Genomic DNA, 16,276 nt, shown 5'->3' on the forward strand with positions numbered 1-16,276 from the left:
TTTTGGTTGGTCGGACAATTGAATTGTCTAGCTAGTCCATTCTGCGTCCACATCTTTCGCCTTTGCCGCTGTGTGCATATTTTTTTTTTTTTTTTTTTTTTTTTTTTTTTTTTTGCTGCTGTACTTTCGGCCGCACAGCCAGTTGTGCCATCCCTGTCAAGTGGTGCGCAGCCTACCCTCACTATTAGTTCCCAATAAGGTTGACAAAAAAAGCCATCCCTCCCATGAGAATGGGAACCGATCGATCTGAAGATCGTGCCATTGCACCCTTGCCTTTTCGCTGTAGGTGGCGACGGGCAACAGGAGCAAACATGTGGAGCATCGGAAAATGTATAGATGTATGATGATGATCATCCCGTAACGAAGACTATGGCTCGGAAAGGGATTGTACAGGATTAGCTGTTGCGGCGATGGCTAGGATGATGATGGGACCCAGAATTTCTTGTTTGAGTGCTGGGTTGTCTGTCCGTCCGGGACATTGCAGACGCCTAGCCGGATATAGTGCCGATGGTGGTTTTCTATCGGGAGGATGTTTCCCTTTGTTGGAGTACATCTGGAAGAGTAGGAAAAAAGAAAAAGAGGAGTGCATTGTTAAGAGAGGCATTTGAGGACGCTCAGGTGAGGTAAGCGCCAGGGAAATGTTGATCTTGTTCAGCGCTAGCACCAATTCGCCCTAAGGTGACGTTGGTAAGAATTTCGGTAAACGTTGTCCCCCCAGACACTCAGGTACAGCTGCGCGCAGATGGACCGTGCGCAGTCGGACGGCCTTACCGATGTCTTGGGGGCGAAAATAATAATCTCCGGGCCCTTTCTCCCTTCTCCTTTCTCTCTCTCTCTCTCTCTCTCTCTCCTCTTTTTATCCTTGGTGCTGCGCCCGCCTCCTCCCATCAGTCGACAAAAGCTCATGCCCCACAGCTTCCATTTTCGGCTTCTTGTAAATCTTGTGCACCTTTGTCTCCTTTTCGCCATGTGGCCATGCGTCAACGCCATGCGACATGTGTAACAATGGTATAAATCTGCATTATAGGCATCACATATACTCAATCCATCATGTGTTCCTACGCGTCCCTTTACACTAAACCTGTAAAGCCTTGTATTCGAATATAGACCCTGATATTTATTGAACTCTTGATCGATATGGACGTGGTCAACAAAAAGTAATAATGGCGAGGAGGAGAGTAAGGGGTCCAAAGATAGCAGAGACCGCGCCGGAGAATATATTCCGCCGAGGACATGCATTGTCCCTTGCATCTAAAGGGATGCTCAGCTATTGATCAGCAACCTTAGCAGCCTTGCCAGTCTTCTGGATAACAGCCAGGATTTCATCCTAATAAATATAAAAGAGATCCAAAAATCCGTTAGAGTGTGAGCACCAAGGAAAGTGAATGAAAGGTTGCGCAGCATGGTCATGTCAACTTGCCTGAGTGAGAGTTGAAGACTCGACAGTGACCTTCTGGGTCTCGAGGGACACATCGAATTTGTCTACGCCTATTCGTATCAAACAAGGGTGTCGGTGGTTTAGCGGAAGTGTCAATAATAAAAGCGCACATAGCACACTTGACCGCATTCTCCGCAAGCATAAACATCCCAATTATTACCTTGGAGCTTGGAGAGAACTCTCGTAACAGCGCCAGAGCAGCCGCCACAAGTCATGGTAACGTCGTATTTGTATTGCTAGTGAACAAGAGAGAGAAAGAGCGAGTGGGGTAAGTTGGTGCAGCGAGTACAAGAGGGTGGAGTGGGTGACATTGCAAGCCAAACGGAATCATACAGTCATCTTATTGTGGGGGAAAGAGTTGTGTGGAGTCGAGTGATATCTGACGAGCGGTGGATGTGGAAAGAGATGAGGAGATGAGAAATGAAGCAAGGGCCTTCGCCCCCTCCTTTTATATGTTCTGTCGCCCTGGGCCACTAGGTGAGCCATTTTGCAAATGAACAATGGTGCAAAAATACATTTCGTTTTCAAAAGCCCGCACTGGCTGTGGAGGATGTCCCCCATGTTCGAGTCCTCCTTTGTCAGGCTGACACATCAGCATGCTGGCCAAGCACGGTGATGCAAGAACAGGGCGCAAGTGCGTGCTTGGGTTGCCTGCCCTACACAAGAGGCGTGCTCCTGCTCAGTGGCCGTGCTGGGCGGGTTTCTAGTCCACATTCGTTACTGAGTTGGCATCATCATGCACAGGGGAAGAGAAGGGTCGCCATCGCCTGAACTTTACCTTACCCCACATTTTTTGCGCTGTAGGCCCCACCCATTCAAAGACGTCCTCATCCTTTATGCGTTTGTTCCCACGTTGGGGCGGGACCGTCTGGTCGTGCCTTGCGGGTATTTGTACCTCCTTTGATGCTTGTCGCCCACCCTCCTTCTTTGTTCTTTCACTCTACGGCCAACCGCAAACCACATACCCACTCCTCCAACCCACAACAACCAGTGCTTACAATGACCAAATCAAGTCCTTGCATCATCGATTGCGATCCCGGCATTGATGACACCCTGGCCATTCTGCATGCCATGGGCTCACCCAAGGTCGATGTCAAGGCGATCACCCTGTGCTATGGCAACACAAACAGGGACAACGTGACAAAGAATCTGTTCACCATCCTCCACGTCCTCGGAAAGGAGGTCAGTTCCGAGCATCTTGCCACCATCCCTGCTGGCCCCAACCGCGACCGCCTGGAACATATCAGAACCAAGAAGCCCGTCATCGCTGTCGGTACGAGCATGGACCAGAATTGGTTCACAAAGTACCGTGTGCTTGTGCTTTTTGCTGTACATGGCCCAACGCAACTGAATTAATAACAATGATGGGTCCGCATGGGCATTCTAGGAGCTGATGCCCCCCTCGTTGTCGAGCCAGCATACGGAGAAGACTTCCATGGCCCGGATGGTCTTGGTCGACTGCACTTGAGCGATCCTGATCTCGCTCCTTCCGACTGGGCTGAAATTCTTGGTCTATTGGATCCTGAAGGAGTGGGCAAGGAGCTGGACAAAGCTGCGGGTGATTTGCCATCCGAGAAGCTGTTTACGTTGTCCAGGAAGCCGGCACACGACGAGATTCTGACTCAGCTGGCGGAAGCGGAGCTCAATACCGTGACGATCATTGCACTGGGGCCCATGACCAACTTGTCGCTGGCATACGAAAAGGACCCGGCTACGTTCGCGCGGGTCAAGCAGGTCATTTGCATGGGAGGCTGCCTCAATATGGCTGGGTATGTGTCTGATGATGACAACCACTTGGCTTTCGGCATGTCCCGTCCCAAAACACTTGTTTAACCGATTTTTCATCATATTTGATAGCAATGTTACCCCTGTGGCAGAGTTCAACTTCCATGCTTGTCCACACTCAGTCCATTCGATTCTGCAGGCGACCATTAACGAGGATCCTGCAAAGGCGATCAAACTATACATGCTGCCCACCGATGGTAAGTGGAGTGCATTTATAAGGCACTTACTCTGTTTCCACAATCACGATTAACCAGCTCGTATCCTCACCTCGAACGCCTTGTCACATAGTCACCCATCAGGTGTCGCTAGAGTCTAAGACTCTCAAGGAATATGTCACTCCTCTGGGGACGCCGTTGTCAAAATTCTCTACACTCCTCCTCGGCTACCTGTTTGATCTGTTGGTCACCAAATTGCATTATACGGCCATGAACTTGCATGATCCTCTCTGCATTGGGTTCTTCATTGATTTGGAGCACGAGGCCGATATAACTCAGGTGGACTGGCATGTGGAGGAGCATGACATCCGCATTGAGACAGAAGGCAGATTGACTCGAGGAATGTTGGTTGTGGATCGAAGAATCAAGAGCACCAAGCCTGCACCTGGTTCGCACTCACGCACTCAGGTCGTCCTTAAGGCAGATCCCGAGCGCTACCTCGCTTCCATGCTGTACGATATTTGGGGCGTTACAAACTACAATGAACATGCCAAAGATGTTTAAATAAAGACCAATGCGGTGTTCATGGCGCAACACCTCCTATCATCTGTCTATGGATCTTTTTTTATTTTTATTTTTTGGCCGTCAACATTACTCTCCTGAAATTTGTTGACTGGCTCCGCGGACGTGAAGAAGACTCTGGCCGACAGTCGGTCCTGTTCACGGCCAGTTTGACGAGGCTACAGGCGTATGTGCTCAACTTCACCCCATGGCGCTGTTCCAATTTGGTGACCTTCAAGTCTTCAAAGGGGATTTTGGGAGGTTCCGACAAGGAATTATCCTCGTAAACGTATCCGGGCATACGAATCTTACTCATCTCCTCACAGATACGGATGGCCAGGTAGGTGACGATTTCATCGCCGAGTTGGCGCTTGCAGATACGCGGCTCTCCGATAATAGAAACCTGGTCCTAAATCACGAATTTGAGCTCGTTGATTTTTTCTCTATGACTTCTGCTGGCGGTCTTGTCAGCGGGGATAAGGTCCCCATCGATGAACTTGTCATCTCCCATGGTGATGATCTCCTGAGGAAGGACGGGTGGTTTGCTTCATCTTCCGTCTGCGCAGGGGCGTGGAGCACCTCCTGGGTCTATTCCTGTTGCTCAGAGGCGTTGGTATTGCCGATGTTGTCAGTGGACCCGTCGGCATTGTTCATCTCATAGCTTCTTCGTCGTGGGCATGAGTCCCAGAAGGCTGTATGAGCGGTATGTCCCTTTTGGGGCGAGGGTTTCCCCTTGCTGTTTGTTCCCGCCTTCAGCCATTGTAGGTGCTTGGTCGGAGCATTCGCTGCTGGAAAATAGTGCTGCTCGGGGCCTACACACCAAATCAGGGAAGGTGCCATGTATCACGTGCACAATGTTATTTTCATAGTTGGCCACACAAGAAAAACCTCTTTACCTTCGATCTTTTAACCCACCTTCGGCTTTTCCTCTATCCCTCGATCTCTATATTAGAATGTCGGACGAACTTACCCGTGTGGCCATTGTCAACAATGACAAGTGCAAGCCAAAGAAGTGTAGACAGGAATGCAAAAAGTCCTGTCCTGTAGTAAAGATGGGTAAGGATCTTGTTTGGATCATGGCGTCATAGGCGTTCTGCTGTCTCCACCCCGTCCGAGCAAGGCAAGCCCGCAGCAGCTTTGATTTCCAGCCTGTCAGATACTGCCGCAGCTTCACTCGACCTCCTTCAGACTTGCATTCACTCACTTGCTCGCTCACTCGTTCAAACGATGGAAAGCAAGCTCTGGGATGCTAACTGGATTCACCAACCGTTTTGAATTCTGGAATCATAGGCAAGATGTGTATTGAGGTCACACCCAACTCCAAGATCGCCTTCATCTCAGAGGACCTGTGTATTGGTTGCGGTATCTGCGTGAAGCGTTGCCCCTTCGGCGCCATCCATATTATCAACTTGCCCACCAATTTGGAGAAGGAAGTTACCCACCGTTACTCTGCCAACTCGTTCAAGTTGCATCGTCTCCCAGTCCCCAGACCCGGCCAGGTTCTTGGTTTGGTCGGTACTAACGGTATCGGCAAGAGTACCGCCCTCAAGATTCTTGCAGGAAAGCTCAAGCCCAACTTGGGTCGCTTCGACGATGCTCCAGACTGGCAGGATATTTTGAAGCACTTCCGTGGATCAGAACTTCAGAACTACTTTACCAAGATTCTGGAGGACAATTTGAGGGCTATTATCAAGCCTCAGTATGTCGACCATCTGCCAAAGGCTGTTTCTGGAAAGGTCGGCGAGCTTTTGGAGGCCAAGCAGGAGCTCGATAATCGCCAAATGATGATCGATCTTCTCGGTATGTTCTCAATACACTCTGTCGTGGTTGAGAATACGGAATATAAGGCCGGTCAGCTATGTGGACTGGAACGACTGACTGATTTATTGTTTGTTTTCGTCCTCGGCCCCATCTAGATCTTAAGGAGATTTTGCAGCGTGAAGTTGGACAGTTGTCCGGAGGAGAGTTGCAGCGTTTCGCCATCTCAATTGTGTGCATTCAAAAGGCCGATATGTACGTCGTTTTGTATTCGCGCATTCAGGATGTATTGCCGCAGTAACAATCGACTCAACGGTTCATCATTATCCACATATTCACCTGGATATTCATTGGCTACTGCATTTCTTTAGTTACATGTTCGACGAGCCCTCATCCTACCTGGATGTCAAGCAACGTTTGAATGCTGCTAGGACCATCCGCTCGTTGCTCAAGCCCACCTGCTTTGTCATTGTCGTCGAGCACGATTTGTCCGTTCTGGATTACCTGTCCGATTTCATTTGCGTACTCTATGGTGTCCCCTCGGTTTACGGCGTTGTTACTCTTCCCTTCTCGGTCCGTGAAGGTATCAACATTTTCTTGGACGGAAAGGTCCCCACTGAGAACTTGCGTTTCCGTGACGAATCTTTGACCTTCCGCCTTGCTGAGACTGCTGACGAGCTCCAGGACATGCAGAACCACCGCCGCTATAAGTATCCAACCATGACCAAGACCCTGGGCGACTTCAAGCTGAACGTTGAGACCGGTCAGTTCACGGATTCGGAGATCATTGTTATGTTAGGAGAGAACGGTACCGGAAAGACCACTTTTATCCGCCTCTTGGCCGGTATCTTGAAACCCGATGGCGAGCAGTACGTCCCCGAGCTCAATGTTTCTTACAAGCCCCAGAAGATCGCTCCCAAGTTTCAGGTATGTGTTTATGGTGAGGATTTGGCGGTTCTGAAGACTGCATTCGGTAAATGATTATTGATGTCTAATGCTTTCGTTTGTTTTCTTCGTTTTCAGGGCACCGTCCGTATGCTGTTCTTGAAGAAGATTAAGGCTGCGTTTATGCATCCTCAATTCAACACCGATGTCCTCAAGCCCCTTCAGACCGAAGCCATTATCGATAACGAAGTCGGCAACCTGTCAGGAGGAGAATTGCAGCGTGTTGCCATTTGCTTGGCTCTCGGTGCCCCCGCTGATATCTACCTAATTGATGAGCCCTCGGCTTATTTGGATTCCGAACAGCGTATTATCGCCGCCAAGGTCATCAAGCGCTTCATTCTTCACGCCAAGAAGACTGCCTTTATCGTTGAGCACGATTTTATCATGGCTACGTACTTGGCTGACCGTGTGGTTGTTTACACCGGTATTCCCTCCGTCGAGGCCACAGCTGGTACTCCTCAGAGCTTGTTGACTGGTATGAATAAGTTCTTGTCGTCGCTCGAGATCACCTTCCGCAGAGATCCCACCAACTACCGTCCCAGAATCAACAAGATGGAGTCTGTCAAGGATAAGGAACAGAAGGCATCTGGAAACTACTTTTTCTTGGAGGACTAAATGCGTGTCCAGGCTGAGAGACTGTTCCTGGGGATGCGCTTGCGTTGGAGAAGTAGATGATGGTGCCGTGCAAGCAGGGCTGCTTTACTTTTGCATGTATAGTATCCAATTCATGTTATTGTTTTTTCTGACTATACCGACATCAAGAAATAATAAATATAAATGTTTTGTCAGTTATATCATCGTGCGCAAGGCAGTTGTGTCTTGCTTCAAAGGAATGTTGCGGTTTTGTACAGTTTTATCCCGTTGCAGTTGACATTTCGTCAAGGAGTATGCTTGGATGGCTCCTCAATGCGTCATTGTTCGAATCACGAATGCGTTGTTTGCTAGACAACCTTTTCGATCCGTCTTTCTTGTCCTTCCGTGAGATACCCGGAACTGGTCAAGATCATGACGAAGCCGCAATGTCCATATGCGTTTCTTGAGATGCTTTATTTCGATATGTTGTGTCTTCAAGTTGGAACGATCCCAGATTCCTAGACTTTCGGATCCAATAGTGCAAAGTTCTCGCCTAGTCTGTCGCCTGTTGTATATATGTTGTTGCCCCGCTAATTTTCCTCCTGTCTAATAGATCAAAACAGGTTCCACGTGTGTCCGTACTGACGATGGTGTCGTGTCCGATGTACCCTTAGAGTTTTAATGGATCGAGAGGTTCGACTAGCATATTGTCGTAATCCGTTGCCTCGTCCAGTTCTTGATCCAGTTCGCCGATGATCGCTCTGTCATTATCGAAAGACTGCAAGTTAGGACAGGGAAATTCTTCAGATACCCAATTGACGATAAATTAAGCTCATTAGGCCAAGAGAAGAACCAGAGGATATCTTCGGTCCCTGCGTCGGGGAGAACGCTTACATAGTTTCTCCACGGATGACATATACGCCAATAGGTACTGACTTCATGGGTTCTGTTGATGAGAATATCCTCTCATGAGTCTGGCCCAAAATGACGTTTGCTGCTTGGTCGTATCCCATTAACTGACCCTAGTACAGGAGAGAAGGCATCAAAGAAGAATTAGAGATCATTTCAAAGATTAGACGCGATCAATTTCACTCCAAGGAATATATCAGATAGTACACATACGACGAGTGTTCGGCCATCGGTCAAGTACACGAATACGGGGTCTGGTGATGTTTTTTGTTAAGTAATGAGAAGCGTGGGGTTTCATGTCAGTAATTCCGTTCGAAGTTCGACAACGAACACGTCAATAAGCGCGCTCGGCTTCTCCGGTCTTATATCAAAGGTGCAACAAGTTCCAGTACTGTGCTGTTTCTGACTAGGATGAGCTGTCCGGCATCAAGACACTTACGGTCGACAAGGGTCTTTAACTGATCAGACATGGTGTATGTAAGGCAGCGATGGCCGAGAGTCTTGCGCGGAAGTGGTTGGAAAGAGTGCCTCGCGAGCGGGCTGAGTTGGTGACAAGGTTTTCCTGAGAAGACTTCCAATCAAGTCCTGCTTTCTTTGAGTTTGCAAAAGGTTCCAGTCCGTGAGATAGAGGCGTTTAATATGCTACCTGCGACGCGAGGATAGTATGGAGTGTTGGGAGAAAACAGGAGAAGAAAGTGTACTAGTCGTGTGTGTTGCGTGAAAGAATGGCGAATGCTAAAAGCGAGGAAAAGGGCAAAGTTGCATGCACCAGAACAGCCAAAGAGGAACGAAAACACGCAAAGCCACCGGAGCGCTTTTTGCCTTTTTCACTTTCCTTCAAAGTCGTCGTGAGGCCGTGTTCGCATTGTTCAGCCATTCGCGCTCTTCTTTCTCTCTTCATCCATCCATTCTTTTACCTCTTTCGGCAACCACACTTTATCATACGGGACTTGTCCTGCCAAAGCATTATTTTACTTGGACGAAAAAAAAAAAAAAAAAAAGGAGCGCAGCAAGGACAGCTCACCTGGGCGAGCACACGCACACTATCACAGCCATGCGCAAGAAATATAAGACCAAGTTCCCGGTGGTATGTCTCTTCACTCATCACCAACAAACTACACCAGCCGAGCAAGGAAAATGCTTTGAAAGAACACAGGAAAGATAGTTTCAACGGAAACCTACGGCGGGATCTCCTATGCGGATGGAGCACATGTTCATCCTCTTGCCATCAGGAAGAACGACAGTTGGCAACTCTATTCCGGCATTATTCTGAACTAGACCCATCCTTTTTTCAACAATAATGACGACCTATTCTACCCGCACCATGTATCCTTCACTCAACAATCGCAGGACCATCAACATCGTCATCGCAGCCTCTCCAATGACTGATACCTGATATATCTACTTACTCTCTCCGCACAATCTATCGCGATGTAGGCGCGTATCAAGAAGATCATGCAAATGGACGAGGATGTTGGCAAGGTCGCCCAGGCTACCCCTATCCTCATATGTATGTTTAGAAATGGATCAGAAGGATACCCGCAATTACCATGGAGGCGCTGTTTATTTTACCTTGTATTTTTCTCAACTGGGGAACGACCAATTGGGCGTAATTGAATCTTGGACTAACACCGACCTGCGTTGTTTGTTTGTATGGATTTTTCTATACAAAAATTTTTAGCCAAAGCATTGGAACTCTTTATGCAGTCCTTGATTGACGAAGCGTGCATGGAAACACGCTCCAAGAACGCAAAACGACTCACAGCCGCGCATCTGTAAGCGAAAAGAATAATATGTGGCGGTCCCTCCATTCGACTTTTCTTTATATATACATATATTTTTTTTCGCAGCGCAATGCCTAAACACGTTTTGTTTGCTTGCTACTTGAAAAAAAAAAAAAAAAAAAAAAAGCAAAAAGACTATTCTAGACAAAGACCAATTCGATTTCCTACGGGATATTGTTCAGAACGTTGCAGATCCTCAAGGCTGTGGATCAGGAGCAGGGGCAGGAGCGTCAGGAACAGGACCAGGAAAGGCAGAAGCAGACGAAGCAAGCAGCAGCGGAAGCAGTAGCCACCACAGCAGCCACCATGGCGGCAATGCCATGAAGGTGGATGAAGACGATAAAGCCTATGCAGATTTTGCAGGAGCCATGGCAGCAGCAAGGAGGGGGACATCATCAAAGAAGGCAGTTGCGTAAGTGATTTCGACATGGTTGAGTAGGCGTTTTTACATCTATACTGTGGATCCGAGTCTTTGACATTAACGCGCTTTGTTTCCTTTGAATGGGTGTTTTTTTTTTTTTTTTTTTTTTTTTTTTGGTTTTAGAAAAAACGCCGTGAAAGAAGAAGAGGACGATGACTATGACAACGAGTAATACGGTAGATAGCAGGGTATAATAAAAAAAAATTATTTGAACGAAGAAAACGTGTCTTTATTTTTCATCCTCCGATGTATTAACAGAATACCCGGCCCTTGAAAAATCCGGCTAGGAAGGACTGCAAGGCACAGTGGAGTATGTTTGGTTGGCTCGGATGTAAATATGTACAGATGCTCAGGAAAAGAGGGGTCGCAGCCAGCTACACTCCATATCGCCGGTCTTCGTCCAGCGAACAAGCATTGCGGTGCTCACTCATAGACGTACCCCACTTGCCCTTCTCCTCGTCACCCTCACCATCCTCCTCTCCATCGTCGCTATCGGTGCTCTCCATAGATTCGGATACCTGCAATGGCAGGTTGGGAACCCAGGCATGTACAAGAATCATTCCTGCAATACCAATACCAACAAAGTACACCGAAGGCACATCCCAGCATTCGGCCAGGATCATGTCGATCATCAGACACAATGCGGAACCGGACAGGGCAAAGCACAAGGCCAATGTGGTCCAGGAACTGCGTCTGCGAACGGGTGTTTCGAATACAAAGAGTTGCTGTTGATGGAGTTCATGTTGCTCCAGAAGCTGGTAGTACAACGTTTTGGACTGCATGAGTCCGACGAGGAGACTGCCAAGAGTCATGGTTACGGCGAGGATCATCACCTCTGTCCATCCGGCGAGGTATTCAAAAACTCGTCCGGATGTGTGGGGCACGGTGGTAAGGTGATCGGAGTTGATACTATTACGGAATTTTTGTACGACTGCAGGAAAGCCAACAAACCATGTGGGAGTGAATAAGGGAGAGGTGCGGTATCCGCATGGCAGGTCTTGTTCGAGCATCGAGTCGATCATCAGGTCGTTGGTCGCCTTTAAAATATCTTGATGTTGTTTCTCGTCTTTGGGCTTGGCGATTAGGTTTTCGGCTTCGAGAGCGACCAGGAAATTGCGGAACACCACAAAGTCTTCAGGATCCATGGTCATCGCGTCCAACGAATCGGGGTCCAAGAAGTCATCAACGTCCTCTTTGTCCTCGTCCTCGTCTTTTACATTGTCTGTCACGACAGACTCACCCTGTCGGACATTTTTTTGGGAACAATGGTTCGGCTCCTTATCCCATGAAGTGGACGCCCACGACTGAAGATCGATATTGCTTGGCCCGTGCTCAAGAACGATCCTGGCCAGACCATCGCTGCGGTTGTTCTGGGGTGGCGTTCTTGAAACAATAACCGGAGAGGTGCCGATAGTGTTGAAACCCAGGAGAGACGAGAGGGCTATGAGAACTGTCCACATGCCAAGACTTGCCAAAAGAATAGTCCTGGGGCGCGGTTGGACCGATGCGTTGCTGCTCAAGGCGCGTTCAAGGCACGTGCACGGGCCTTGCTTCTCCTGATTTTGGTCTTGGTCGTGTCCATGCGGTTGCTCTTGTCCCAGAGAAAAATATGTCCAACTTGCCTCGGTCAAAGACATGGAAGTATCGAGAACTAAGGGTCCGTATCCTGAAGGGTATCCTCTTAGACGTTGCAGGGCCTTCTTGATTGTGCGGATGGTCGGGCAAAGCATGATTCGAGATGTTTTCGGAGTGTGGTTATCAACTGCTCTTGCTGCTGCACGACGGTGACAAGCACATTCTGATACTGATACTGATTCTGGGCTCCTCTGAGACAACAACCTGCCGCTTCCATGTTCATGCTGTGCCTCTCTCCTGATTGCTGTTGTCTTGTTATGTCTCCAGCGCAGGAATGGGGTTTGGAAGTTGTGTGTCTCGAGGATGCTGAGGACCTTAAAAACCGAGAGTGGGGTCATGACGCCCACACAGGACAACGCAAGAATACCGAGGAGTGTCTCATTCGATAATAGTGCTTTTGAAGAGGAAGAAGAGGAAGCGTAGGCTGTGAGTGCAGAGGCAAGGTATGGGAGAATAGAGGGGAGGAGGAAGAGACTGCCGGCGGTAAGCAGATCGAGGTGTGAGGCGAGAGTTTGAAGGAGGAGATCGTTCTCTTGATAACATTCCATTTCTTGGGGTTGCGTTTGCTCTTCGTCGAGGAGGGGAAGTATTGCATGGCCGGTGAAGTTGTCAGGATGGGCGCAGGTGATGGTGGTGGTGGTGGTGATGCCTGGGGTGGAGATACAGGATGCTGAAGGCTCAAAAATATGCGGACACATCATTTTTGGGTCAAATATTTGGCGCAATTGGTGGTAAGAAGGAGAGAGGATGGGACTGAAGGGCGAAAGAGTGAATAAAAGGAAGTAGCCGACTGATAGATATACAGGGTGGGTGGGGGGGAGATGGATACCAATGGTATTTATACACGGAGGACACTCTACAAACAAACGCCGAGCGCACGAGTGTGTGAGCGAGTGTGCATTGATTGTTTGTTTAAGTGTCGGTGAGAAAAAGGGGCGGAAGGCTGGGCTGGAATGCCTTTCGATTACATCCCCGGTATGCGTCCATGAATAAGGAAGGACAAGGACGATCTGTCATTCTCTTCTCAACGGATACGCGCACACCCACTCGCATCCACTCAACACCCGTACGCACACTTTCAAACACGCCGCACTCATTCGCCCAACAAACGCAGAGGATCCCACCATCCCCTAGCCCTTCTTTCTCACTGTGCCGACACCTTCCTGTCTTTTTGTTGTTGCTTTTGTGCTCGCGCCACACGGCCACCCCTTGTCCCTTTTTTTTTTTTTTTTTTTTTTTTTTTTTTTTTAACAAGGACGCGTTCTTTACGCCCTGCTTGTCGAATCTTTAGTGCGCAACGCGTTTGCAGCAGCGCCTTCTGGTACTGTCTCCTCGTCTTCTTCACTCTACTTTTGTCCCCAGGAACACAGTAAATCTTGTGTCCATCTTTTCCCTTTCCAGTTTTCACCATCTTGCCACCATTGTTTTGCTCACTACCACCCACTCTTCGCCTTCTGCATGACTTAACCGGTACTACCACGAAAACCTTTTTGCTATCTTTGAAGATCCGAGCTCTTTGCCCATTCCACATCAATTAAGCACTGCCCTTCTCGTTCCGCCCACACGCGCCACATACCCAGACTCAAGGGCGAATAGATATTGTTGGCTCCGTCCGCCTACATGAACAGCCGCAGTCCGTATATGGAATTTAAGGGCGTAGAATGGACATGGACAATGATCTTCACACAACAAGTTAGATACGCGTTCTTCTACCACCTGCTACTGCGTCTCCACTGCCACATCGAACCATCGCGACAATCAACACGCTCAGCCCATTGTGCAGTAAACAGTAATGTATCGATAGGTGTTTACTTCGTATTACGATCCGTAGAAAGTATCCATTTATCACTAAATTAGGATGACCTCCTGGGAAGAAAACGCGACCCCAGAGAGATCATAGCTGTACCAGACACCAGACCGACGAATGTCAAACATGTCGAGACCGACTTTGTCGTCCCTGTGTAGTACGCTCGCACTGACTGGGCCTCAACGATCCACTGGAACAGCTTCATCTGGCTTGTGAACAGGCCCAGGATTAACAACATCAGGATCGCGCGCTGCGAATTTGTATACCGCGGGCGACTCATGGCTTCCGATGAAGAAGACGTGACAGGCACAGCCAACAACACTTCGTCCTGGCCTTCCTTCTTTTCCATCCACTCGGTCTCTTTCTCGTCCTGTTCCAACTTCTGTAATTGCGCATACCGATAGGCCCTCTTGAGCTGATTCTCCATGCAACTACTGCTGGCCGTCAAAAGCCCTGTTCCGGTGCCCAGGAGCACAACGGCGGCATACCAAAGTGTGCACAACGGCACGATCATCGCCCTGATCTGTGTCCTCATCTCGAAGGCGACATCTGCCTGGTTGGTACCATCCATGGCCTCGGCGATCGCATCCATGTCCTTCATAGCCCAGCGTTGTGCCACCAACCGTTCCTGAACCTCCTGGATAGCCCCGAGTAGAACCCAGAAGAGCATAAAGATCGATTGACTAATCAGGATACCTGCTCGGGCTGAGAGGATCCGCGGGACCCATTTCCGGGAGGTGATGAGAGTTGAACTGATAAGAAGAGAGGCTAGCCAGGCGGCGACGGGAAGCCAGGTGGAAAAGATAGATTTAAGTGGGTGACGATGATGGTGGTGATGGTCGTGGTGGTGGTGAGGGTGAGGAGGTGGGGGGACGGCGCCGTGAGCGGTATGAGGGAATGGGTGATATGGTGAAGGGTCTGCTGGAGCAGAAGGGGGGAAACGAGGGTGGAAGAGTTCGAGATGGCTAGGTCTGTTGAGGAAGAAGAACTGGCCGCTCTGGTAGACGACTAGACCGATGGAGGATCCCATCAGGGCAGCACCGGTGAGCGAGTAGGCAGCGAGGAAGAAGAGCTTTCGTGACAGCTCCTTGGACGTTGTGGTGTCGTGCATAGACATCTCCTTATGTTCTTGGAGCGTGATTTGTTATGTAGCTGGTTCCTGAAGAGAGTGCTTGTGCCTGAGTTTCTCTGGGGGTGCAGTGGTGAATGACTGATAAAGAGAAAGTGCGGGCGAAAAAGGCTGCAAGACGATGGACGGGTATCCAAGTGAGAAAGGCAGGTGCGCAAAGAAATGTTTGAAGATTGAAACGGGATGTGAAAGGAGCGGAGAGGGTTTCGAATTTCTACAGCAAATAACCAGCAAGCACAACAGCGGCGATATAAAGGAAGCACAAGGTCTGTGTGTGTGTGTGTAGAAAAGAATGATGGGTGCTGCAAAGGCTGGGAAAGGATGCTTTCTTATATCATTATATCATGGTGCACCTTTTGCCGGGAGTAAAGTTTTTCTATTTGTCCCTGACACATACACTCCCCTCCATTCCGCTTCAAGCATTCAAGCATGTACTCATTCGCTCAGGCACAATCATGCAGCGGGGCTCGTATTGGTCAACAAACAACTCTCCCCCCCCCCCTCCTCCCATTTTAGTGGAAATAGGCAGTGTTCTGCTCAATTGAAGGTTGCAGCCTACTCCAGTTGGATAAACTATCCCGGTGCCCTCACTTGGCCCTGTATAGTACGTCCATCCCTCTCTATTGCTCCTTTTCGTTAACGCTCACTGTTTAATTTATTTTGTCCATTCGTATTTTCCCTTTTCAATGTATATGCTCAAGGTATATCTCCATCACTGAAGGCACCATCTCTGTCAGCCAATAATATTTTCATGCAGAGGTGTATACAATGCAGCTCGTGGTCAGATAAACTTACTCAATGCACGTTACACCACAACCAGATTTGATTGTTGGCTAGTTGAGGGTCCAGAAAGAATCAGCCGAGGCACAACTACAGGATGTCATGAATAGTTAATGCAATCTAAGGACAAGGAGACCCTGAAGATCAGCCTACAAGAGAACGGATAGTGCATGACGGATAAATTGCCGTAGATATCTAGACGCGTTCGTTATTTCCCCGGAAAATAATTCAAAAAACGCACAGCTCGAAGAGGAGGACAGTTGCAATCTCAGTCCGAAAGAACATCCGAACAAGCACAGGTCAAGAATGCCAAGACAAATGTAGTGACTTTTTTTTTTTTCTTTTTTTTTTTAGCATTACAGCAGCCTTTCTACCCGAAGGGTCAAAGTGCTGTATTAGAACTTTTAGGGGAAGCTGCTGGTTCCGCTTTGCGACCCGAAAATAAAAAGTGATCAGGCGCCGCTTTTTCAGAGTACAAAATCAGCGAAAACAGCTTTCCAGATAGTTGTATAAAAATATATGTCTATATACAAATCCACACCCTCAACTGGACCCCCAGGCTCCGTTTTTCAGCAGCAAATAAAAGAGCAAATGGA

General features: G+C 48.6%; 8 protein-coding genes across 8 annotated transcripts; 4 read left to right on the top strand and 4 right to left on the bottom strand.

Moving 5' to 3' along the window:
* Positions 1-849: 849 nt before the first annotated feature.
* Positions 850-1,853, bottom strand: BC939DRAFT_458481 (copper transport protein). Its single transcript, XM_051556607.1, has 5 exons — positions 1,772-1,853; positions 1,599-1,674; positions 1,421-1,488; positions 1,108-1,327; positions 850-1,008 (listed from the first exon to the last, which is right to left on the bottom strand). The coding sequence occupies exons 1-4, from the start codon at positions 1,775-1,777 to the stop codon at positions 1,268-1,270; spliced, it is 210 nt and encodes a 69-aa protein (XP_051409918.1). The 5' UTR covers positions 1,778-1,853; the 3' UTR covers positions 850-1,008; positions 1,108-1,267.
* A 75-nt stretch (positions 1,854-1,928) lies between these two features.
* Positions 1,929-3,986, top strand: BC939DRAFT_458486 (Inosine/uridine-preferring nucleoside hydrolase domain-containing protein). Its single transcript, XM_051556608.1, has 4 exons — positions 1,929-2,711; positions 2,826-3,207; positions 3,296-3,420; positions 3,512-3,986. The coding sequence occupies exons 1-4, from the start codon at positions 2,342-2,344 to the stop codon at positions 3,940-3,942; spliced, it is 1,308 nt and encodes a 435-aa protein (XP_051409919.1). The 5' UTR covers positions 1,929-2,341; the 3' UTR covers positions 3,943-3,986.
* Positions 3,987-4,001: 15 nt separating this feature from the next.
* BC939DRAFT_240852 (uncharacterized protein) lies at positions 4,002-4,704 on the top strand. The gene has a single exon (XM_051550933.1). The coding sequence runs from the start codon at positions 4,148-4,150 to the stop codon at positions 4,598-4,600; it is 453 nt and encodes a 150-aa protein (XP_051409920.1). The 5' UTR covers positions 4,002-4,147; the 3' UTR covers positions 4,601-4,704.
* A 1,355-nt stretch (positions 4,705-6,059) lies between these two features.
* On the top strand, positions 6,060-7,338 carry BC939DRAFT_240803 (P-loop containing nucleoside triphosphate hydrolase protein). The gene is made up of 2 exons (XM_051550932.1): positions 6,060-6,624; positions 6,721-7,338. The coding sequence occupies exons 1-2, from the start codon at positions 6,073-6,075 to the stop codon at positions 7,255-7,257; spliced, it is 1,089 nt and encodes a 362-aa protein (XP_051409921.1). The 5' UTR covers positions 6,060-6,072; the 3' UTR covers positions 7,258-7,338.
* Positions 7,339-7,426: 88 nt separating this feature from the next.
* On the bottom strand, positions 7,427-8,895 carry BC939DRAFT_458491 (U6 snRNA-associated Sm-like protein LSm8-like protein). The gene is made up of 4 exons (XM_051556609.1): positions 8,564-8,895; positions 8,338-8,378; positions 8,110-8,237; positions 7,427-7,976 (listed from the first exon to the last, which is right to left on the bottom strand). The coding sequence occupies exons 1-4, from the start codon at positions 8,592-8,594 to the stop codon at positions 7,886-7,888; spliced, it is 291 nt and encodes a 96-aa protein (XP_051409922.1). The 5' UTR covers positions 8,595-8,895; the 3' UTR covers positions 7,427-7,885.
* Positions 8,896-9,106: 211 nt separating this feature from the next.
* BC939DRAFT_458493 (histone-fold-containing protein) lies at positions 9,107-10,551 on the top strand. Its single transcript, XM_051556610.1, has 5 exons — positions 9,107-9,211; positions 9,562-9,634; positions 9,806-9,899; positions 10,036-10,320; positions 10,453-10,551. Exons 1-5 carry the CDS (start codon positions 9,179-9,181, stop codon positions 10,499-10,501), a joined length of 534 nt encoding a protein of 177 aa, XP_051409923.1. The 5' UTR covers positions 9,107-9,178; the 3' UTR covers positions 10,502-10,551.
* Positions 10,537-12,760, bottom strand: BC939DRAFT_458496 (uncharacterized protein). The gene has a single exon (XM_051556611.1). The coding sequence runs from the start codon at positions 12,663-12,665 to the stop codon at positions 10,704-10,706; it is 1,962 nt and encodes a 653-aa protein (XP_051409924.1). The 5' UTR covers positions 12,666-12,760; the 3' UTR covers positions 10,537-10,703.
* A 1,057-nt stretch (positions 12,761-13,817) lies between these two features.
* On the bottom strand, positions 13,818-14,888 carry BC939DRAFT_479113 (uncharacterized protein; the record flags this gene model as incomplete). Its single annotated transcript, XM_051558817.1, has 1 exon — positions 13,818-14,888. One exon carries the CDS (start codon positions 14,886-14,888, stop codon positions 13,818-13,820), a length of 1,071 nt encoding a protein of 356 aa, XP_051409925.1.
* Positions 14,889-16,276: the final 1,388 nt, after the last annotated feature.

Source organism: Gamsiella multidivaricata (genome assembly GCF_025024155.1).
Source record: "Gamsiella multidivaricata strain RSA 2152 chromosome Unknown BC939scaffold_54, whole genome shotgun sequence".
NCBI lineage: Eukaryota > Fungi > Mortierellomycota > Mortierellomycetes > Mortierellales > Mortierellaceae > Gamsiella > Gamsiella multidivaricata.